At 43.9% G+C, this 24,973-nt stretch overlaps 1 protein-coding gene across 1 annotated transcript in view; it reads left to right on the forward strand.

The window, feature by feature from the left end:
* Window positions 1-24,973, forward strand: part of LOC136612741 (G protein-coupled receptor kinase 5-like) — an 80,926-nt gene that overhangs the window by 51,641 nt on the left and 4,312 nt on the right. The window contains exons 6-15 of the mRNA XM_066593361.1: window positions 4,385-4,477; window positions 5,330-5,393; window positions 6,990-7,130; window positions 7,694-7,884; window positions 8,220-8,257; window positions 17,005-17,094; window positions 17,174-17,382; window positions 19,698-19,835; window positions 20,068-20,205; window positions 23,343-23,474. Of these exons, the coding sequence (XP_066449458.1) occupies window positions 4,385-4,477; window positions 5,330-5,393; window positions 6,990-7,130; window positions 7,694-7,884; window positions 8,220-8,257; window positions 17,005-17,094; window positions 17,174-17,382; window positions 19,698-19,835; window positions 20,068-20,205; window positions 23,343-23,474 (1,234 nt within the window). The remainder of the gene's footprint in view (window positions 1-4,384; window positions 4,478-5,329; window positions 5,394-6,989; window positions 7,131-7,693; window positions 7,885-8,219; window positions 8,258-17,004; window positions 17,095-17,173; window positions 17,383-19,697; window positions 19,836-20,067; window positions 20,206-23,342; window positions 23,475-24,973) is intronic.

The raw sequence follows: 24,973 nt of genomic DNA on the forward strand, positions 1-24,973 counted from the left end.
GGCTGGAAGGGATCTTCGTCCCGCTCCGCCTCCATCCTCTGACAGGCCATCGCTCCTGTGTGAAGGCACCAGAGCGGATAGTCCCTGGGACAGCTTTCAGTTATCCCTTGTAAAGGTTCCTTAAGACTTCAGATGGTAATGTGGACCTTTGACCATGTATGTTATCACCCTCCCTATTCACCAGAGAGCAGACTTCCTCCCTGATGGTCTCATTTAAGGGGTCTTTTTTCAAAAAACCTGCGATTAGATAAGCACTTGCTCATCTAAACACTCCTTTATGCCAAAGACTCTTTATTGACTCTATAAGCCTGTTATACAATGTTTAATTAGTGAAAAAGTAGAGTAAAAGACAAGCGTTCTTTTCATCTGTAACAACCCCGACTATAAAATGTAACCGTAAACTCCATAAAAACATCCCCAGAATAGCTATTTTCGGTTCACCTCGCCGGCCAAAACCTGGAATAAAAGGAAACAAACTTATTTGTGCTACAAAACAGTACCAATAAAAAGTACAAGTCATCCCACAAAAAACAAACCCTTGTACAGCGACGTAAGCGGAAAATGCTGTATAAAGCTTTTCAAGTGTAGCAACACTGAAGAAATTCCGTAGTAAAAAGAAGTGTTTTACTGCGCAAAAGTATCAAAATGCACCAAAAGCGATTATAAATTTGGTATCCTCGTAATCCTAACGACCCGTAGATGGAGGCTAGCAATTATTCCACACTTGAAAAGATAAATCATACAATACAATGATGATATTTTAAATATTTTTTATCTTAGGGGTGATGCAAAAAATATCTGCAAAGTTATTCAATACCTGATATGTACCGTAAAATACACCCTATAAAAACTACCACAAAAGGTTCCACAAAGCAGACTGTTTTGTACAGCGAAACTAAATTAACCCCTTCATTCTGCAGCCTTTTTTTTTTTTTGTTACTGGAGGGAAGGGTCATCAGAACACCAGTTGGGGCATTTAAAGGGTTAAAAGGCATGATCCGTGTTCTCTTCGATGGCTGGCCGACACCTGCTGTGTATGGAACAGGCTTTGCTCCCAAGCTCACACCATACATGTACAGCACACAAGTTGGGAAGGGGTTAACTTTTAAAAAGTTCTTACAGCTGGAACACAGAGGAGAACATATTCTATTGGTCTTTAACGTTTCAGGGACATAACTCATTTTAGACTCGTTGTTGGGGCTGCTAAGTCATGCGACAACTGCATTAACTTGAGACCTAAATTATAACCTCAGTGAACCGCCATACAGGTTTTTACGGCGGTCACTGCGGCGCTTTAGGTAGGTCCGTCGTGTTCATATGTGATCGCAGGGGGCCAATGGAATCTTATCGGAGCTGGAGGCCTCGTTTAAAGGGGTTTCCCATTACTTAAAATTCCTCTGTACTTCCTAGTTGCTGCTTGACCTGGACATGTGATTGCTGCAGCCAATCACTGGTCATAAAAGGTCACTGTTGTGATCAGTGATTGGCTGCAGCAGTCACATGTTCTGGTCAGCAGCAACCAGGAAGACCAGAGTGGCTGTGGAGGAATTTTAGGTAATGGGGAACCCATTAAGGCGAAGCATGCCAACCTCAGCAACAGGGTCTGCTTGCTGATCGGTGGAAAGTGTAGTGTGCTGTAACAGTAATGCAACAAAGCACGGACAAAAAAGTGCTAAAAATAATGTTAAATCAAGTTTATTTAAAAAAACAAAACATAAAAAGAACACTTATGCCACAAAATCCCTTTATCACAGAAAAAAAATACATATTACAAAAATATTAAAAACCTATTGCCACGTTTGTAATTGCCTGTACTATAATCATATTAACCATTAAATATATAGATTTTGTATTTTAATAACTTTTTTTTATTCTTTTGGTTCATTACAATTATATTATTTATACTGCACAGTAATCGTAATCTTAAAAGAATGCCAAAATTGCTGTTTTTGCGCCTGAAAAAAAAATCTCTGTGGGTTGGGCAAGTGCAATAAAACCTACCAGCTGCAGTTACCCAAAAAGGGTACCAATGGAAACTAGAAACTTCTTCAACTCCTCCCGCAAAAATCAATAGATCATGTAGCCTCATTGGCTGTGGATCTTGGAATGTGGCGATGCAAATACAAATTGTTGTTTTTTCTTTCTTTCCTTATTTTTGTAAAGCGTTTTTATGGTTGAAAAATAGTAACCCTTTAAACAAACTATATAGTCGTATTGACCCGCAGATAAAAAAAGGTAACCTTACATTTGTATCACACGGTGAATACTGTAACAGAAAACCGAAAAAGACTGGTGGAATTTTGTTTTTCCATCCTTTCCAAAAATAAAATGTATTAAAAGTTAAGCAGTAATAATATGTGTACTGTTAAAAGATGGAACTCATCCCGCAAACAACAAGGCCTCATGTGTCGACTGAATGATAAAAAGGTTAGGGCTCTTGGAATATAAATTTAATAACGAAAAAAAACTGCCTGACCGTTAAGGTACAAAATGGATTGGTCATTAAGGGGTTAAACTTTTTATAGAATAATTTTTAAAAAGTGACATTTTCAGGTGAGGTTTTCCGATTTTAAAGTGACTGTTAAGGCAGTTAAAGGGGTGTTGCCATCGAAGACTTGTAATGCATATCAACACAATACACCATGAAGGTCTGGTAGATGCGGGTCCCTTATGCTAGACCTGCACTGGTCTCTAGTTCTGCCCCTGGCTGGGCTGTAAGTGGTGCCTAGGAGTGGAGGGAGTTATGAAAACAACTGGGCGGGCTGTATATGTGGTGCCTAGGGGTGGAGAGAGTTATGGAAACAACTGGCCAGGCTGCAAGTGGTGCCTAGGTGTGGAGAGAGTTATGGAAACAACTGGGCGGGCTGTATATGTGGTGCCTAGGTGTAGACAGAGTTTTGAAAACAACTGGGCGGGCTGTATATGTGGTGCCATGGGGTGGAGGGAGTTATGGAAACAACTGGCCGGGCTGCAAGTGGTGCCTGGGGGTGGAGGGAGTTATGGAAACAACTGGCCAGGATGTATATGTGGTGCCTAAGGGTAGACGGAGTTATGGAAATAACTGGCCGGGCTGTATATGTGGTGCCTAAGGGTAGACGGAGTTATGGAAATAACTGGCCGGGCTGTATATGTGGTGCCTAGGGGTAGAGGGAGTTATGGAAACAACTGGCCGGGCTGTATATGTGGTGCCTAGGGGTAGAGGGAGTTATGGAAACAACTGGCCGGGCTGTATATGTGGTGCCTAGGGGTAGAGGGAGTTATGGAAACAACTGGCCGGGCTGTATATGTGGTGCCTAGGGGTAGAGGGAGTTATGGAAACAACTGGCCGGGCTGTATATGTGGTGCCTAGGGGTAGAGGGAGTTATGGAAACAACTGGCCGGGCTGTATATGTGGTGCCTAGGGGTAGAGGGAGTTATGGAAACAACTGGCCGGGCTGTATATGTGGTGCCTAGGGGTAGAGGGAGTTATGGAAACAACTGGCCGGGCTGTATATGTGGTGCCTAGGGGTAGAGGGAGTTATGGAAACAACTGGCCGGGCTGTATATGTGGTGCCTAGGGGTAGAGGGAGTTATGGAAACAACTGGCGGGGCTGTATATGTGGTGCCTAGGGGTAGAGGGAGTTATGGAAACAACTGGCCGGGCTGTATATGTGGTGCCTAGGGGTAGAGGGAGTTATGGAAACAACTGGCCGGGCTGTATATGTGGTGCCTAGGGGTAGAGGGAGTTATGGAAACAACTGGCCGGGCTGTATATGTGATGCCTAGGGGTAGAGGGAGTTATGGAAACAACTGGCCGGGCTGTATATGTGATGCCTAGGGGTAGAGGGAGTTATGGAAACAACTGGCCGGGCTGTATATGTGATGTCTAGGGGTAGAGGGAGTTATGGAAACAACTGGCCGGGCTGTATATGTGATGCCTAGGGGTAGAGGGAGTTATGGAAACAACTGGCCGGACTGTATATGTGGTGCCTAGGGGTGGGGGGAGTTATGGAAACAACTGGCCGGGCTGTATATGTGATGTCTAGGGGTAGAGGGAGTTATGGAAACAACTGGCCGGACTGTATATGTGGTGCCTAGGGGTGGGGGGAGTTATGGAAACAACTGGCCGGGCTGTATATGTGATGTCTAGGGGTAGAGGGAGTTATGGAAACAACTGGCCGGACTGTATATGTGGTGCCTAGGGGTGGGGGGAGTTATGGAAACAAATGGCCGGGCTGTATATGTGGTGCCTAGGGGTGGGCTGGCTGTCTTATGCTGTATGACTCGCAGCCACTGCGCTCAGACAGCCGGGGGCAGAACTAGAGATTGGGGCATGTCTCAACGACTGGAATACCCCTTTTGCTATGTAGTGACTGTAGATGAGTGAGTGTTTCTTCTTCTTCAGCCTCCTCCATGAGTTCCTGCGGGGTGCTCCTTTCAGAGAGTACCAGGAAAGTATGTACTTTGACCGCTTTCTGCAGTGGAAAAGTCTTGAAAGGTAAGATATTATTTAGTTCTCACCAGCTCAGATTTACTTGGGGTTATACTGTCTGGGAAACTGACTAGTTTCAGTTTGTGTTATGCTGTTACATGCACTACCACAGAAACTGCCTACAGGGGGACACAGACACTCCTACCACAGTTACTGATGATCACACAGCTATAATAGAGGAGATCACAGCTCATCTTCCTGAATGTATACTTATGGGCTGTAGCTTATTTAGGGGACTATAGAAGGGAACGATAATTAAACTGTCTCTCCAGCAAGCAGAAATAGTATGGCCTCTAGGTAATGATGTGCTGATGATGCTGTTTTTTTTTTACTTTTAAATCATTCCCATGATGCATCAAGATGGTGCCTGATGAGCAGCACACAGGAGGCTGCACTGCATGGAAGTGGCTGCGATATACAGAGGAGACCTATAGAGTGTGACCGACAATTGGGTGAAGGGAGCAGGGATGGAAATGTGTTTTAACCAGAGAGGCCCTTTAAAAAAAAAAATTTTCTCTTTTTCTTCTGTTTGCTTGAACCAAACATTCCTTTTTTTTTTTTTTATATAAGTCTTAGGAAGTCTTAGTTATATAGGAAGAACCGCTAGGAGTTCTGGAAGGCCTTCCTGTAGCTGTAGAATTCACTTCTGGATTTGGCTTGTTTGACAAAAGCCTTTCCAGCAGCAAGTGCTTTTTGGGTGGAGGAGGGCAGCAGCGGACGCACATGGCTTCCCTGCCGAGGGATTATTCCTTATCTGTTAGGGCCTGCACAGTCCACGGGGGCCACACAGCGACTGTAATAAGACTATCTCTTGCAGTTCCGTGATATATATGTGTGTTTCTGCTTCCTGTTCTCCAGACAAGCCGTCACAAAGGATACTTTCAGGCAGTACCGGGTGCTGGGAAAAGGAGGCTTCGGGGAGGTAAGCTGCTACTTACTATGGAAGATTGTGGTGATCTCTCCTGCACTCCACTAATGTTACATCTCGCTGTATCAGCACCATATTGCCTCTTCTTATGCCCGCTGCGTAATAGGCATCAGACTTACGGGCATTTGATCGGGATCGGCCGTTTGCCTAGACAGTCACCTGATCATTGCATTGTGTAAAGGTACCTGTGGTCAGCTGACAAATACTTGTTTGTTGGATGATCTCTTCATTTACGCGGCACCCAAAATTACTCCATATCTGCAGCACACCACCCTGTGTAAATATGGGATGTGCTGTTGGCAATGATGGAAGTCTACGGTGGAGCAGAGGTCCTATTACTGATCGGACCGCCTCCATAAAGTCCGCTTTGGTCTGCGTGATGAAAGTTTAAAGCAGTGTCGATCATATCGATCGGCGCTCATCTGCTGGCTTGAATTTAGCCCTAGAAGGCCCTTATATTCCCTCCGTCCCACGCTGCTCTATAGAATGCTTTCTATACTGCCTCTACCCCATTTATGTATTTCTATGCTCTTTCCCCCATTACACTCCACATAGCACTTTCTCTACAGACACAGAAAGTTTCCACACTTTTTCACTATTCCATATAGTTTTTCTATACTCTCTGCTCCATAGGTGTCTATATAGTACTTCCCATGCTGCTTTTGTACTGCACTTTTTCATATAATGCATCTTGTTGGCTCTTCCCTATACAGCCCCATATTGTATTCTCTTTACTGCCTTTACCTCATCCCACTCCACATAGTATTATGTATACTGTTCCTGCCCCGTAGCATTCCATATAGAACGGTCTATGTTTCTGCCACATTCTAAATAGTCTTTTCAATACTGTCTCTACTCCATATAGTACTCTTTACTTTCTCTGTCGGACTATCTACAGAGGGTGGACAAAAATATGGAAACCCCAAAGCTGTAATCTGCTTCTTTTTCATCACAACCCTACACAATGCTCGTCTGTCACCCAACACACATATCCGTCCACTGGTGTTTGTCGGATGCGGTTTTTCCAGTTTTGCTGTTGGCAGTCATAATTTTGGATACTGTGCCTGGTTAGACAGCAAAAACTTCTGCTACCTTTTAGAGAGGCGCCCATCATACAGGCAAGAACAGTTTGACCGTGTTGGAATTCCATCAGCTCTGCCATGATTCCCTCACAACTGCGCAGAACGCTGTCATGAAGACTAATAACGCTTATCACGTGTTGACGCCGTTATACAAATCATTACATCAAGAACAGCACTGCCTACTAACTCCACTGCAGTACACATGTATGGGTCTTGGACCGTTAGGACGGATCCGCATGGGATTTTAATCATTAGCACTGAGCGTCCCTTTTCATATAGTTACAATATACTGGTAGTATTCTGAAGTATGACTTATAAGCCGATGTAACCCAAAGCCTTCATTTTGGACGGTGTTTCCATATTTTTGTCCACCCCTGTATATATTGCCTTTGTTGCATACTCCTTGCTCTGCGCTCTTTTTCCTGGATTATGTTCTGGTTCACTGGTTGCTTCTTCAGCTACACCTTTTATATATCCTGTATCATGTAGTTCTACCCTCTGTCCCCAGGTGTGTGCGTGCCAGGTCCGTGCCACCGGGAAGATGTATGCATGTAAAAAGCTAGAGAAGAAGAGGATCAAGAAGAGGAAAGGGGAATCGATGGCTTTAAATGAGAAGCAGATCCTGGAAAAAGTGAACAGCCGCTTCGTGGTACTGACCGGTTGAAGTATATTCCTGTAGTTTGGGTTGGCAGACCCTCCTGACCTGCTTTAGGATCTCTCGTTGGCCTTCAGAATAGGACTATACATTCTTCCATTGTCTTACTGCAATCGCTTGCAGCAGGACACAACGTGATCAGTCCGATCCATTTAAAAAGAGGAGTGTGACACATTTTAACATCTATATATCCGAGCCACATGACCTGGATCTACTGAAATAAATCTACATCAGCGTTTCCCAAACTCCGGTCCTCGTGACCCCCAACAGGTCAGGATTCCCATCACACAGGTGATTGTTGTCAGTGCCTCAGACATTGCCACAGGCGTTCTCTTTATAGGATATCCTGAAAACATGACCTGTCGGGGATCGTGAGGACCGGAGTTTGGGAAACTCATCTAGATCCTCCTAAAACTGCGTGGCCTATATGGGCACTTAGAATTATTTACCTGCATGTTTCAGTTTTTTCCACTCAAGTTGTTGATGGTCAACCGCTCCCTTTATAGTATAAAAAAAACAAAAAGTTCCCCTTGACCTGACCTGATCTCTTTCGGCAGGTAAGCTTGGCTTATGCATATGAAACTAAAGACGCTTTATGTCTGGTGCTCACCATCATGAATGGCGGAGACCTCAAATTCCACATCTACAACATGGGCAATCCTGGTTTCGAGGAAGAGCGTGTGGTCTTCTATGCTGCTGAAATCTGTTGTGGACTAGACCACTTGCACCAGGAGGGCATAGTGTACAGGTAAGAGCTGGAGGGGGACCCACCGATCATAGAAAGGAGCTAAGGTCCATATATACAAAATTATAGGCTGGCACCACTTGATAACCATTCAAGACCATTCCATCCCTGTTTGGGGTTATACTACATCTTCACGGCATATATATATATATTCCCTATTTTGCTCTAACAATGAACCCATAAGGCCATCGCCTGTAATGGCTTTCTATTTCAGAGAAGTAGTTCTTACTCCAGCTGGTTGGGGCCATACAGAATGACGTTATGACCACCAGGCCACACGTCGTGTACTCCTCCTCTATATTATCTAAAGCTTCTCATATGTTCTCTTTCATTTTTAGGGATTTGAAACCAGAAAACATTCTCTTAGATGATGATGGTAAGTAACACCATAATACAAGTATAAGAGATCTATGATATATAGTGGACAGATCACCCGTGTACACTCATTGTCAAAAAAAATAGGCACCTAGAAGGAGCTGTCAGAGCAAAAGGTGAACTTATTGTGGAGAACTGACCTCTTGTAGGGAGGCTCTAGTACCCTGTTGTACCTCCATCTAGCTTGGATACAAGATGTGATACGGGCGGCATGGAGGCTCTAGTACCCTGTTGTACCTCCATCTAGCTTGGATAGCAGATGTGATACGGGCGGCATGGAGGCTCTAGTACCCTGTTGTACCACCTCTAGCTTGGATAGAAGATGTGATACGGGCAGGCATGGAGGCTCTAGTACCCTGTTGTACCACCTCTAGCTTGGATAGAAGATGTGATATGGGCAGGCATGGAGGCTCTAGTACCCTGTTGTACAGGCTCTAGCTTGGATAGAGGATGTAATACAGGGGAAATGGAGGCTCTAGTACCCTGTTGTACCGCCTCTAGCTTGGATACAAGATGTCATACAGCGGCATGGAGGCTCTAGTACTCTGTTGGTTCTCCTCTAGCTTGGATACAAGATGTGATACGGGTGAGCATGCAGGCACTTAGTTGATGCCACTATCCAGCTTCTCGTATTCCAATATTGCGCCCCCTCTCAAACTGGTCACTGGACTAAACTGTTCAGTTGCATTGTAGAGGCGTCTAGTGGCCAACAAGCTCTACACAAGCAGAAGAAGAGGTCACTACACACAAGGAGCCTCCGAGAGCCTTTTATAGGCCAAGGGGTCACTTTTGGGGTTTCCGGTGACAAGACCGGTCATTTAATCACCACAACTCTAATAACTTGGATATAATAATAATCTTTATTTGTATAGCGCCAACATATTCCGCAGCACTTACATAGACAATAGGGGTGAGGGTCCTGCTCCAACGAGCTTACATACTACGAATAGTGGGGTGATATCTGCCTGAGATGTAACTGTGTGCCGAGTTTTACAGTAAAACGACAACGTCAAGGTTTTTTTCTTGACTCTGTACTTTTCTTAACCCAGATCTATGTAAACCTTCCCATAGTCGGTGTAACAAGGAGCCCTCGCAGGGAATGTGGATTCCTAGGAGAGGGAGCAGGTTGAACCTGGAAGTACATCCTTGAGTATTCAGGCTTTTATTATGAATGACCTATTCTCAAGGTGGATCATCAATAGTTGATCCACCAGGATCCCCAGTCAGCTGATCTTTTAGCCCACTGCTATTGCAAAGGGGCCCGAACGTCCATATCAGTAGTCACATCTTGGAGTATAGTAGACTTCTTCATTCCCATTGAAATCCATGGAATGAGGCCCCTATTACACTTTCAGCTCTGACTGCAATAAGGCATCAGAAGTGTAAAGGAATTAATCGCTCCCGCTAATTTCAATGGGAGTGAAGCTGTCTGTTACACTTCTAGGCCGGACCACGGATGTCAACGTCTGGCCCCTCTGGCAGTGGCAGACCCTGCTGATCAACTATGATGACTTTGAGGAAAGGTCATCAATAGTGAAAAGTCCGGAATACTCTGTTAATCTGAGCCTAGAAGAGCTTTTTCTTAACGCCGTAGGATCATCAAATTGATAGCATTTCCCATATTGACCCGCATCCGTATAGGAGCTGTAGGTAGAGTTCTCTCATTTTGGGCTCCATGCAGTAAACTCCAGATGATCTGGTTGTTCGTTAATGATTACGGCTCCGGACATGTCACGCATCACGTGTATACTGCAGGTTTATGAGGCTGCTGTGACTAATCACTCCTCATCTGACGCCGTTCAGTGATGAATACATCTTCTGTCCTGAGCCTCGTCCACAGGATATAGGAGGGCATAAAGCTGATATACATGACTGATAAAGGCGCTAATTTCACCCGGGCATCACTAAAGAACCTTCGGGGAGGCTTGTGCCTGCTTTCATGTAACGCCAGAACTGCAGGCACTTTACAGTCTTGTTGTAGTGAATAGAAGAGTCTTATGACGGACTAGGAGATATATAACGGGCTGCGACCCCTTCCTTCTAGCGATTGGAGGGGGTCACCGGTACGACTCCCTTCTAGCGGTTGGAGGGGGTCACCGCTGCGACCCCCTTCCTTCTAGCGATTGGAGGGGGTCACCAGGCACGGACCGCCACATGCCACGTTTGTAATGCTTTTTGCGCCTCGCTTGATGGACTCTCCTAGAAAGTGTCCAGAACAAGAAGCGTGGCTAAGAATTGTCTTAAAGAGCACTAGATTTATTTATAGCGTTCTTTATTTTATCCTCTTAGTGTCCAACCTGATTGGTACCTTAAGGCTGCATTCACATGAACGTATATCAGTTTTCACGCCGAGCCGATATACGTCGTCCTCCTCTGCGGGGGGGTTGGGTTGGGGGGGGGATGGAAGAGCCAGGAGCAGGAACTGAGCTCCCGCCCCTCTCTGCCTCCTCTCCGCCCCTCTGCACTTTTTGCAATGAAAGGAGGTTGGATGGGGGCGGGGCTAGGTTCCCCTCTCTGCCGCCTCTCCCCATTGCAAATAGTGCAGAGGGGTGGAGAGGAGGCAGAGAGGGGGCGGGAGCTCAGTTCCTGCTCCTGGCTCTTCCACAACCCCCCCCCCCCCTGCAGATGAGGAGGACGTATATCGGCTCGGCGTGAAAACCAAGCCGATATACGTTCGTGTGAATGCAGCCTAATGACCAAACTAATTTCTTAGGTTTTTTTTTATTATTGTTTTGAAAGTGCCAGAACATTTTAGATCTTGGCTACATAGCTATATTAGGGCTTGTTATTTGCGGGGCATTTAATGGCACCACTTTGGGGTAAAAATATGGGGGTTTAAGAAAAAACAACAAAAAATAACAGGACTTAATCCAAAAAACAATAGTGAAATTTGTTTTATTGGCGTTTACCGTATGGTTAAAAAAACCGCATGACTATGTCATTCTCTTGATCAGCACGATGATGACGATACCAAGTTTGTGGTGTTCTTGTGTTAATGTGTTACTGATTTTGCAGATGTCCCAGAACATTTTTTTATTTTTTCCCAAGGAACATTGCATGGATTTTTATTGGTACTGTTTTAGGTTACGACAAACTCTTTGCTTTTTTAATTCCACTTTTTAGGAGGTAGGGGTAGCAAAAAAAACAGCAATTGCGGAATATTTTGGCTTTTTTTAACGTTTTTGTTACAGCATTCACAACTTTTTCTCTTCATTCTGGTGGTAATACAATTACAACTAGAACAAATTTATGTAGTTTTTTTTTTTTTTTTTTTTTTTTTTTTAAATTCTGCTTTCACTTAACTTTTTTTTTTTAATAAATCAAAAATTAAACTTACATCGCCACATTCCATAATTTATTTTTTTATTTTAATTTTCTACCTACGGAATGCTGTAAGGTCTTTTTTTATTTTTGTGTTAAGACTGGTACTTTTAATTATACCATTTTGGGGTACATGTGACTTTCTGACTGCTTTTATGGCATCTTTTTGCACATTGAGGTAAAATGGCAATTCTTATTCATATTTTTTTTTTTTTTTTTACTTATTTAAAATGTTTTGTGGGAGATATTTTTTCTTTTTAGATTTATTCAGCTTTCTTATGATACAATTTTGTAGTCCCTCAAAGGAACTTGAAGATGCAACTGATTGCTAGCATAGTACACTGCATTACTTCTATAATGCGGTATACTATGCATAGATTGTCAGTCATTTAAAACCTGAAAATCATCTTTAAAGTGATGGTGTATGATCGTGGAAGTCTGCTTGTTGAGCCCTCAACAGACCGCTAGAACAAGGAGGCAGAAGCGCTTTCCTGAGATCTGAGCCCCTACAGCTTTGATCTAGTCCTGTGGGCCTTCTTTGAGCCCTTCATCACTCTGCATAGTTTTCCTAGACGAGCCAAAGACAGATGGCACAGCTCTTGGACACTTTTTTGTCCCAGCGATCTCTTACAGACTCTGCGCTCGGCCCTCACTGGTATGTCTATATTGCACTATTGACTTTGCCAATCTTTAACCCCTTACTGACGGCCCAATAGTGTTTTTATGTCCTGCCGTTGCAGGACGTGTATGGAGGGAGATAGCGCCGCTATCTCCCTTCATACAGTGCGGGCGACAGCTGTTTATTACAGCTGACGCCCGCGGGCAATAGCTACAATCGGCCGTGGCCGATCGCGACTATTAACCCTTTAAATACCGCTGTCAGAATTCCTCGAACGATGTTCAGGGGCCCCGTACGCCCCCACCCCCCTTTCCCCCGCGGTATCATGGCAGCCGGGGGCCTTCTAAAAGGCCCCAGGGCTGCCTGAGGGGAGACTGCCTATCAAGCCATGACTGCCTGTCAAAAAGCAGTATGACGTAATGCTATAGCATTACGTCATACTACAGGAGCGATCAAAGCATCGCTGTTTGTGGTCCTCTAGGAGGACTAAAAGAAAGTGTAAAAATAAGAACAAAAAAGTTTTACTAATTATAAAAAAAAAAAATTTAAGTTAAAAAAAAAAACCCTTTTGCCATATTTGCAATAAAACAAACCAAAACATTAAACCAAAAAATACGTGTTTGGTATCGCTGCGTCTGTAAAAGTCCGATCTATCAAATTAATGCATTATTTTACCCGCACTGTGACAGTGGTATGAAAAAAAAAATAAAGAACCACAGTAATGCACTTTTCCAAGAAAAAATGTAATAAAAAGCAATCAAAAAGTCAATTGTTTCAAGAAATAGTACCAACGGAAACGACAGGACACACCACACAAACTGAGCCTGTGCACAACTATGTCGATGATAAAAATATAAATATCTTTAAAAAAAAATGCAAGCAGTACAGCAAAAAAAAAACAAAAACTCTACAAGTTGGGTATCTTAGTCATCATACTGACCGATAGAATAAAGTTATCATGTCATTTTTGTTGCAGTTTGTGCGCCGTAGAAACAAGACACACCGAAAGATGGCGGAATGTCGTATTTTTTTTCCCATTTCTCTCCACTTAGAATTTTTTTTTATGTTTTTCAGTACATTATATGCTATAATAAATGGTACCATTGACAACTACAACTTGTCCCGCAAAAAACAAGCCCTCATACAGCGACGTTGATGGATAAATAAAGGAGTTACTATTTTTTTAAAGGGAGGAAGAAAAAACAAAAATGGGGGAAAAAAAGCTAAGGGGTTAAATGCGACCTAACTTTTAAGTGACTTGGGAAGGGGCGGATTTGGACACATACGCCATCTTGTGGTGGACTATTAGAATTACTGGAATAAATTTTGATAGAGAATGTAACTTTATGTCAGATTATTATATCAGCCTCTAGTGTTACTTAAAGGGGTTGTCCGAGTTATAGTTCATGGGTTCAAGCCCTTCTGCACACAGTAACATAACAAATAAGCATATACTGCTGTGTCCCCCTGTCCTGCCCCGGGTCTCTCCTATTTATGGGACACCACAGGCACTGCAGCTGCTGCTTAGAACACTGATCCTAATACATTTTCCCCTAAGGACCCTCTTACGCGGAAGGATTGTCATTGGATTGTGGGAATCTGACCAATAATCGTTCAGTGTAGCACTGCCAGCGACTGAACCGCGAATCGTCATTTATTTGCTTTTCATTCGGGCATTAAAATCAAACGACGATTGGCCCGTGTAAACAGGCAGTCGTTATGTATGAACCACTGCCTGTTTACTGTGGATGGAGGCGGGTGGAAGTAATCTGCATAATACTGGATACATTCACTATTCTGTTACTGATTACTCAGTATAACATAGATGCTTGCGCATCCACAACTCTGCTGCATGCATATACACACACCTCATACACCTCTCATACAGCTCTGCTACATACATACACATCTACAGCTGGCATGTTAAGCATTGATTTTATTAGCACTAATCCCTACATACAAGTTTAGCCATACATGACCCCTCCAGCTGCTCCTGGTCACATGGTTATGGCATCATCTATGGTCCAGCTGCTACTGGAAACCCTTTGATCTTTGCAGTTGTCTATTCCTGTGAGTACAGAGGAGGATCTGCACCTTGGGGAAGGGGGGATATGTGAGTAATCTCCAGTGTTATCTACTGGAGGGTATCAGGGAGGACTGTGCAGCTGCGGTATGTATGGCTGCTGAGGTCTTCCCTGTTTCAGTACACTGCTTAATCATTAAAGAAGCAATCAGGGATCTCTGGGTCTGTCAGACCCCCCTGTCTCTGGATAAGCAGGTGCTTTTCAGCAAGATTTGATCTTAAAACTGTGTCCTCTAGTCACAAATACGGTAAACCTCTGTAGAAGTGCGCAGAACTTTTATAAACGGTGATAACTTGAATACAGGATGTTTACGCAAAGAGCAGTCGTCGGCTGTGAATGCAGCCAGTATTTAATGGGTTTTGCTTTGTATGTGGAGTCTGTAATCGGGGGACACTGCTTACGTTGGGGTCAGCCCATGTCTGTAATTTTATAGTGAAACCCTTCATCAACTCAGCGGAGCGGACAGGAATCTCATTCATAGTTCTCTTCTGTGACGTCAGTCTTTATAGGGCGTTGAGTCACTGTAAGTAAATGGGCCGGCGCGTTCCGGGAAAGCGAATAAATCTATATCATTAATGCCCGATAGGAAACGAGATGCATCCTCTGCGAAACTCCTATTGTCCACTGTAGCGATTGTTCCCGCGGCTTCTCTAGAGCTGCACTTGTCTTCTCAGGTTCTCCACGAGGACATGACCTTCTCGCAGCGTGCCAGTACCTCACTGGTCCACACAATCGTTCTTGCCTTTGGCTTTGTTTTGTAAAGACCATTTGCTATACTCACACAGCTAGGGAGGACTGATGGGGTAATGATCATAGGGGTGCATCGCAGTTCAGGGATGGGAACAGGTTAATGAATGAGTCGCTGAAATACAAAACTTTATGCTCCTCGGCATACAGGGACTTGTATGTTATGGGGGACGGAGCAAATTAAAGATCAGCAGAGGAAGGAAGATGGGTTCTCTTAGGCCAGATGGAGAAGCTGGAGAGTATAGTCATACCTTGAAGCATCCTTGTCCAAAATGTGAAGACAATAAAGTGCTGTATGACATGGATACTGATTTACATCAACATGTCGGGGTCTTTTACATACAGTATATTATGCTCTGGAGTATTTAAATGGACTCAGTCAGCAGATTGCAAATATAAAACTGCGGGCGGCGCTACTTAGTAAATGTATGTCTATTCTTGGGGTCCTCAGCAATTGGAAAACGCACTTTGGTGGAGATTAAAGGGGTTTTACCATGACTTAAAATTGCTGCACAACCACATTTTCCTTCCTGGTTGCTGCTGCAGCCAATCAGCCTTCTATAGCCAGTGATTGGCTGCAGCAGTCACATGTCCTGGTCAGCAGCAACCAGAATAGAAAAAGTGATCGTGAAGTAATTTTAAGTAGTTGGAAAATACTTTTAAGGGGCCTTTTACACTGAACCACTATCACAGCATTGTGTGAGACTGAAGACTAATCGTTCATCGTAATCGCTGCCCGCGACTGGGCGACGAATGATTATTTGTTCGTTTATCGTTCTTCGTCAAGTTTAGTTAGTCTTAAAAATCAAACGTCAATTGGCCCGGAAGAATAAGCAATCATTTTATCTACAAGCGACTGCCTGTTTACGGTGTATGGAGGTGAGCAGCCGAAAGATCTCCGTCCCGTTTCGCCTCGATTCGTGTGTGAAAGCTCAGGTGCGATAATTATTGGGTCGCCTGTCGGGCGCTCAGGGACATGAAGACGCAGGAAGCTCCTATTATACCAAGAGACTTATTTCTTAGGCCAGATTTACATGAACAGATTCACGCAGTGTTTTGCGCACGCAGTACACTGTGAATAGAACCCATTGATGTCAACGACCGTGTATTTTGCACGTGCATTTCGTTCGTGCAAAAAAATCTGCAGCGTGCTCTATTTTATTGCGCATTCGCACACAAAAATAGCATATATTGAACTAATTAATTTAATTGGTTACTTGCCCATCTCAATGACTGGAAGCATAGTGGCGTGTTTTTCTGCACGCACAAATGCAAAAAGTACAGTAAAATATTCGCCTACGCAAAAATCCATGCCAGCTATGAGCTAGAGTAGATTTCTGGAGTAAACTTATTGATAGGGGTGTCTGCCCAGGGTAGCCACGGTCTCTCCAGGCAAACTACACCCTCCTTTTCTGGAAAGTGGCATCGCTGTCAAAGAGTCAAAAAATTTTGGTGCAGTCCAAGGTTGCGCCAAATTGTTTGTCTTTTGTACACCACGTCTAACCCTTCTCTGGAAGTGGGATTTTGAGGGACATTTACACCCTGCTCTCCCCTGCCCTAACTAGCGCTGTCTGCATTTCTGCATCTGCAAATCTACTGCCGAATCCCTCCTAACTAGAGATGAGCGAGTATACTCGCTAAGGCACATTACTCGAGCGAGTAGTGCCTTAGCCGAGTATCTCCTCGCTCGTCCCTAAAGATTCGGGGGCCGGCGCGGGTGACAGGTGAGTTGCAGGGGGGAGAGAGATCTCCCCTCCGTTCCTCGCCGCTCTCCCCCGCTGGCCCCCGAATCTTTAGGGACGAGCGAGGAGATACTCGGCTAAGGCACTACTCGCTCGAGTAATGTGCCTTAGCGAGTATACTCGCTCATCTCTACTCCTAACCTCATTAGAAGTTGCAGCTATAATTACCTAATGGATCATATTAGCAGAAACACTTGGGATTTATTGCCGATTCTTCTCCCCCTTTCTCCCACAGGTCACATTCGAATCTCTGATTTGGGGTTAGCAATTAAAATTCCAGATGGTGAAAGTATCCGAGGAAGAGTAGGAACTGTGGGTTACATGGGTAAGTGTCTCCCCAACTGTTGCATCGCCTACGGCCGATAAGCCGGTGACTGACAGGCTTACCCCTCTATCTGTCGCAGCTCCAGAAGTCATTAAGAATGAGAGATATACCTTTAGCCCAGATTGGTGGGGGCTGGGCTGCATCATATACGAGATGATCGAGGGACAATCTCCGTTCCGGGCCAGGAAGGAACGGGTAAAAAGGGAAGAGGTGGAAAAACGAGTTCAAGAAGAACAAGAGTCGTATTCTGATAAGTTCACAGAAGACGCAAAGTCTATATGTAAGATGGTAAGTAATTCACCTGTGTAGGGTAGCTATACTGCCCCTACAGGCTTTTAAAGGTAACTGCACTAACACAGGCTCACTAATCGGACATACGCTAGTGCAATGGATTTCAGACCGCCACAGAAACCAATAGACCACCTACTTAAAGAGGTTGGTCACTTTTAGGGGAGTCTTCAGAAATATGTGTGGGTTCATGTTACGTACTAATGTGTCCCGATGTCCTTAGTAGTCTGGTTTTCAAGCCACGTCCTCGTGTTCGGTTGGCTTCTTGTCCCAACCCCTTAAGTTGCGCCCAATGATCAGAGATATTCAGTAGTTAATTTAGACTTGTCCTGACGGGCCTTTTTCAAAAACAAATTTTTAAAGGCAACATTCCCATCTGTGTCGGATGCTCTAAGCTTCCCGCACAGATCTGTCATAATGTCCTGGATGAAACGGCACAGCATGCTGCGCCACTTCATCCAGGAAAATGCCGGAGGGCATAACTGAAGCCTAGCAATGGATCTGTCCTGTAATGGCATCAAACCGTGACAGACGAAGCCATTGACTAAGGCTACAGATCTGCACATGGATGTAGCCCTTTTTAATGGTCACATCCACTTATGGAAATCCCGATGCAGATATGGTGCAGAATCTGTGTCAACAAAACAACATTATTTTTTTTTCTGCATATGGATTTGAAATCCGCATGTGAAACTTGAAAGCGGCTTTGCTGTGGGTTCTGCAGCTAAATTCCACCATGTGAACATACCCCAACAGTGCTTGGGGCACCTTTTCTCTCTTTACTTACTCCTCCTTAAAATTTCTGAACACATTTAAAAACTCTGGGCGTTATTTATTAACCCACTTATACTAGGATTCTGCTGTCTAAGGTTCACAATTTTGGCGCAAGTGCAAAAAATTGCAACTTTTGAAGGTTTGCACCAGCCTCACCGCTTTTTTTTTTTTTTTTTTTTTAAGTGTGGAACTTTACGCCTGGGGGCATGGCTGCTCATGGCCCATTGTATTTACTCTAATTTACCCTAGACACTGGTGTAAACTATAGCTGCAATCTACATTGGCTCGTAGCTTCAGACTTGGTGCACGAACAGCCCAAAAGGTAAAAAAAATGTATTAACCTGTCAAGGACCAATTAACGGCGCTTGGTTCTGGGCTTTAATCCCGCCAGAAATACGGCGCGAGAGTAAAGCCTCTGCTCCTGCAATCAAGCAGGAGCAGGTCAGGTTCACAGCTAAAAACCAGGAGGAGAAGGGGAAGCTGTTTTTAACCGCTTCTATCTTTTCCTTTCCCCGGTACATAGCACTCAATGAGCGCTATGTACTACAAGTGGAAGTGTTTCTTCCACTACATAAGCCGGTGATCACGTGACCGCTGGGATCCCCTGGCACAGCAGAGCTGCAGTGTCCTATAAGACCCTAATCAGCTCTATTAGTGACTATCCTAGAAGACCCTAATCATCTCTATTAGTGACTATCCTAGAAGACCCTAATCAGCTCTATTAGTGACTATTGTGACTACAAGGGAATGTTTTCCCTGTAACTGAGGCTCCTATAGATGCAGCTTCTATGGATGTTCCAGCTGCAGTGGAAAAGTGTGAAATAAAAAAAAAAACACGTGAATGACCCACAAAAGGTCTTATATGATGTCATGGAGGACATAGATAGTAAAAAAAAAAAAAAAAAGTTACATAAGAAAAAATGACAGAATAAAATTTAAAATATACATAAAAAAGAAAATGATGCAAAACCGTCACCGTATGCGCCCTGTAATCCAAAACCATACAGATTATATAACAAAATGAGGAACCCGTTCCAATACTTTATTTTAGCATAAATATACTAGTTTTTAAAAAAAAACTATTTGAACGATATATAAAAAAAAAAAAATCGCCCTACATGTCACAGAGGAAAAAAATGCAGCAAAAATAATTTTGGTAGCTAAAGGAAAAAAATAGGGCAATAAATCCACCACATGGGTAAAATCCCTAAAAAGTGTCTGGTCCTTAGGGTACAAAACAGCCTGGTCCTTAAAGGGTTAAGAGGTTTTACCCACGTCACACATTTGGCGCACTTCATGGCAGAGCCATCTTTTCATATGAAACACTGGTTTAAGTAAAGATGCCCCTTTGTACCCTCTTGTCCATAAGGTGCCCCCTACACAGTCTAACACTATCGGTCTGTAGGGGCACATCCCTTGCACTAGTGCACTGCAGATTAAGACTGGCGTATGAAGGCCGCTGTGTCCACCATGGGGATTTGGAGCTCAGTGTCCAAAAAAATCCGCGCTCCAGCTAAGTCCCAATTTGCTGTTCTTCTCAGCTACTAGCCAAAGACCCAAAGCAGCGGCTGGGGTGTAACGACCAGGGTGCCAGCCAAGTGAAGCAGCAGCCATTTCTCAGGAACATCAACTTCAAGAGGCTGGAAGCTGGAATTCTGAAGCCGTCCTTTGTGCCAGATGTAAGTAGCTTGTATGACCTGTAGATTCCCATTCCAAACTATTGGACATCCCCAAACACAGATCCTGGTAGTTCAGAAAAGTATGGATGCAGTCACTTAGTCAGATGTCAGTGCAATGTCCCATCCTGATGGTCCAGCAGGCTACTTGGTCAAGTGCCGGATCATCGGAAGTTTACTGTTTAAGTTGTATGTGATATTGGAGTCTGAACTGTCCCCTTTCCCCCCTGCTTAGCCCCGAGCTGTGTATTGTAAGGATGTGCTGGACATCGAGCAGTTTTCAACGGTCAAAGGGGTCAACTTGGATAAAACGGACAATGATTTCTATGCCAAGTTTGCCACCGGCTGTGTGCCGATCCCCTGGCAGAATGAGGTAAGTGGTTTTCACATTGTTTGTTCAAAAACTGAAACCACACTTTAAAGGATCGTCCAACAATTCAGCAAAATGGGTGCTATCCTCGTAGCCTTCGAGAAACCCTTCCTAGGATGGTGTAATACATCTTTAGACCAGCAGAGCTTAACACCGCATTGTTTGTTGGCTAACCACAACGATCACTGTGGCATGGGGCCCTTCCGCCTTTCTTCTCCGGTCTAGCAACCTGACTGCTTGGACATCGGCCATTTTTGTTGAATTCCGGGACAACCCCTTTAAGTCCCGGACATTCTTCTCTTTTGTCACAGACCGAACCTTGTAACTGGTGTCACTGACCAGATGCAACGTACTGCCATCACCCACAGTGCAAGAGACATCCAGGACTCTTCTGAAGTGCATGGGCACCATAAGACTGTCCTTGTTGCCCATAGCCCCCAATCACAGCTGTAGTTTCATTTCTTAATCTGCTCTGGCAAAATAAAAGCTGCTCTGTGATTGGCTGTCATGGGCCACAAAATACAGACTTAGAGTTCATTCACTTAAGCATGAAAGGGCAGCATATTACACAGTGAATAGAACCTATTGATTAAATGGGATTCCGCAGCAAATACCGCCCATAGCATGCTATGGAAAAGCGCTTCTTCCAGCACACAAGCAGAAATCAATTGTGGCATGCTCTGTTAGTGCAGTGTCCACACAATGGAGCCATCTGACCCACGGCCCATCCACAATTAACATTGTGGGCAGGTCGTGGATTCCGGGTCATCGCCTGGCAATGGTGCGGGAAAATCTGTACTGTGCATGTGCGCCAGCTGACCATAAGGGTAACTTTTTGGATCCAAAACGATTGCATCTGAGCTTCATATCTTTGTAGGGGTTAAAGCTCTGCATCCCTGTATACAGGCGGTTAAAGGGGTTTTCCAAACAAATAGTATTGATGATCAACTAATGACCTATCCTGATCAGCTGGGTCAGTCGCTCGACACCCTGACTGATCGGTTGTTCCGGCTGTTACCGTCAAAACACACGGGATACGAAGTGGAAGCGGATGCTCTGACCCCTGTGTAGTGGCCGGCGCTGGTAACTGCAGGCACAGCTCTCATTGAATCTAATGGGGACTGCACCTGGGATTATTACCAGCGGCAGCTACTATACAGGAGTCCCAGCGATCAACTTCCACTCCACACCCTCTGTATTTCGACGGAAGATCAGCTGACTGCCGGGGTCTGGAGCAGTGGACCCGAGCTGATCAACTATTGATCACAGGTCATGAGTATTTGCCAGGGAAACCCCTTTTAAAGGGCATATCCCAAGATTACCTTCTCCCCTTTCCTGTGGCTAGGGAATAAACGCCTGAACGGTGGGATTCTGACTGCTGAGACCCCCACCAGTCAGGAGAACACCCCCTGTGCCCCTCCTTATATGTAGGGTGACTTTTCAGCGTGTGCAGTGCTGTTCCATTTAACTCTGAGACTGTCCGATGGTCAGTGCTGTATTCGGCCTCTCTTCAGCATTCCCATAGAGATGAATGGAGCGGCAGCACGCACAATGCACTGCTGTCTGGTAACCGGAACTAACAGAGCTCTTGATTTAGCTTTAGATGTGAATAGAGAAGTAAAAAAAGATCATAAACACAAAATGATATTACCTGATGTAATTAGAAGTCATTAACCCCTTAATGACATGGCCTTTTTTGGGCTTAAGGACGCAACGATTTTTTACGGATTTTCTTCTCCATTTATCATATATCGACGCGGCCGTATAAGGGCTTGTTTTTTGCGTGGCGAACTGTAGTTTTTATCGGTGCCACTTTTGGGTACATAGACTATATTGTAAAACTTAATTTTTTTTTTTTATGATAACAGGGAGAGAAATCGCATCAATTCTGCCATAGATTTTTTTTTTTTTTTTTTTACAGCGTTAATCATGCAGCATAAATGACACAATCCATTTTTTCTGCGGGTCGGTACGGTTACAACGATACCAAAATTCTTACCTTTTTGGGGGGGGGGGGTTCCACTTTTCTGCAATAAAAACCCTTTTTTTGGCAATTTTTTCTTTTTTTTCTAAATCACTGCATTCAAAGTCCTGTAACTTTTTTATCGATGGATCTCTATGAGGGCTTATTTTTGCGAGACAAGCTGTAGTTTTTATTGGTACCATTTTGGGGTACATACGGCTTTTTTGATCACTTTTATTGCGTTTTTAGCATTTTGCCGCCGTTTTTTAGGGTTTTTTAAATGTTTTTTTTTCCGTGCACAGTCAAAAGCATGTGCAGCCTATTGTACGCGATGTTACAGACGCGACATTACCAAATATGTGGGGTTTTAATTTTTTTTTACCTTTTTTTTATATGCGAATATGAGAAAAAGCATAAAAGGGGTATTCTTTTAGTTTTCTCTTTCTTTTTTTTTTTATTCATTTTTTTTTGTCTTTTTTTTTTTTTTTTTACACACTTTGTGTCCCCCTGGGGAACTTACAACACTGCCCTGATGATCTCTGTGATAATGCATGGATTACTGCCCTGCTATGCCTTATCGCTTACAGCGATCTCAGGCACTGGCAACACAGGACGCCAGTGTCTAGCATCCTGTTGCCATGGCAACAGGCCAGGCTCTCTGCGATTATATCGCGAGAGCCCGGCAACTTCACAGAGGGAGCGCGCTCCCTCTGTGAACCCTTCCCATGCCGCGATCTACATAGATTGTTGCAGCGGGACGCCGGCTGTGACTGACAGCTGCCTCCCACTGTGGGATAGCGCGAGATCATATGTGATCTCGCGCTATCCCCAGGACGTAAGATTACGGCCTATTGCGGGAAGTACCTTGCTGCCAGGACGTAAACTTACGCCCTGGAGCGGGAAGGGGTTAAAGATGGCAACAATGTTTTGGGCATACAATTGTTTAATTTTGCATAGCTAAGAGGGCGTCTGGTCCCCCATTCAGGACCTTGTACAGCATATTAATCGGAGCAGAAATGGACAGCCTTTTGATTTAAATGAGAAAGGTGTAATGCTGTGTTTCCCCTGTGGGGGTGCTGCAGGGGAATTAAACACTTACGACTTGGATACTTCACTGATTAGAGCTGATCACATGCACATTTATGCAGATTGGATTGACCGATGTGTTTCTCTATAGATGATTGAAACGGAATGCTTCAAGGACCTCAACGACTTCGGACCAAATGGGACTCGCTCTCCGGATCTTGACTGGAGGCAGCTTCCCGAACCGCCAAAACGTAGTCTGCTCCAAAGGATCTTCCGAAGACATGTGAGTATAACCCATATCTAAACGGTTTGAACTAATTAAAGTAGGACTTAATCATTGTGTAATGAAAAATGACACTGTTATAACTCTCTGTATTGCAGCTCTAAGCTGCATTTACATTTCTGCAAGCGTCGGAACTCAAATCTCCCTGTATTCCCTGCTCTCTTAAAGGGGTATTCCCATCTAAGGCTTGGAAGTCTGATAGATGCTAGTCCCACCCCCATTGCCCCTGGCCCGGCTTTATGTAGTGGTCGAGATTTACATAAAAACCTGAATGGGCTTCGCTACGTGGTTTCCATAACTCCCATAGAAGTCAATTAGAGAAATAGCTGAGTGGACTTCACTCTGCAGTTTCCATAACTGTTAAGTCCTGGATACCGCATTCAGCCAGGCCAGGGGGCTGTGGATATGCCATGAAAGTCTAATGAGAATACCCCCTTAAAGGAGATGGGCCATTAGACTTTCTTAATACTAAATGGGGTGTATGGTAAAAATATGCAATTTCACCATTTTGGAGGGTTTTGCTTTTACAGTATTCAGTGTGGTAAAAATGGCATCTTAATTCTATGAGTTAGTTCGATTACGGCGATACCAACATTTTTAGTGTTTTTTGGTTTTTTTGTCTTGTTTTTGTTATTTCAAATTTTTTTTTTCTTTTTCCCCATCTTTTTGATCCCAAAACTTTATTTTTTTCTGCTATAGGATTGTACGGGCTTGTTTATTGCAGGGTGACCTGTAGCTTTTATTGATTCCATTTTGGGGAACCTACAACTTTTTAATCGCTTTTTATTCAATTTCTTGACATTACATTTGTTTCCTGTGTCTGCTGTGCAGGAATAATAATGGGATATTTTAACAATGTTTTTGGGGGGTTTTTAGCAACAACTGGAAAAGTTTTTTTTTTTTTTTTTTTTTTTTTTTATTAATACAAATCTTTTTAGCCCCACAGGGTACTTGAATTTGTGATTTTGTTTTATTGTATATGCTGCAATACTTCAGTATTGCCTTGTACTGTATTTTAACAGGCAAACCTTTTATGGAGGTCCTGGAGACCTTCACAAGGCCCCAGGCTGCCATGACACCCAAACAGCCGCCTGCAATCTCACTGCGGGCCAGCTATTCCGGTATGTTTAAAGGCGGTTCTCAGAATTGACAGCGACATTTAGGCCTTGTTCACACGGACTACTAAATCTCCCTAAAGAAACATTGCTTTGTTTTGTAGCCTGAAAGAACCCATTGGAAACCATCGGCCTCACATACATGCGTTTTGTAGCGAGATTTTGTAGCCTGTGTGAACGAGGCCTTAAATACAGGGTTATTACAAATGATCTTTCTGATATGAACCCCTCTTAAATCATGTGTAATGAAACTCCGATACAGAAATTTGATATCAGTGGAAGCAAAAACTCAAAAACTTTTTTGCATTTATCAAAACTAACAGTAAGATCCCCTTGTTGCCCATGGCAACCAATCACAGCGCAGCTTTCATTCCTCAAGCTGCT

Source organism: Eleutherodactylus coqui, chromosome 2 (genome assembly GCF_035609145.1).
Source record: "Eleutherodactylus coqui strain aEleCoq1 chromosome 2, aEleCoq1.hap1, whole genome shotgun sequence".
In the NCBI taxonomy this organism is placed as follows: domain Eukaryota; kingdom Metazoa; phylum Chordata; class Amphibia; order Anura; family Eleutherodactylidae; genus Eleutherodactylus; species Eleutherodactylus coqui.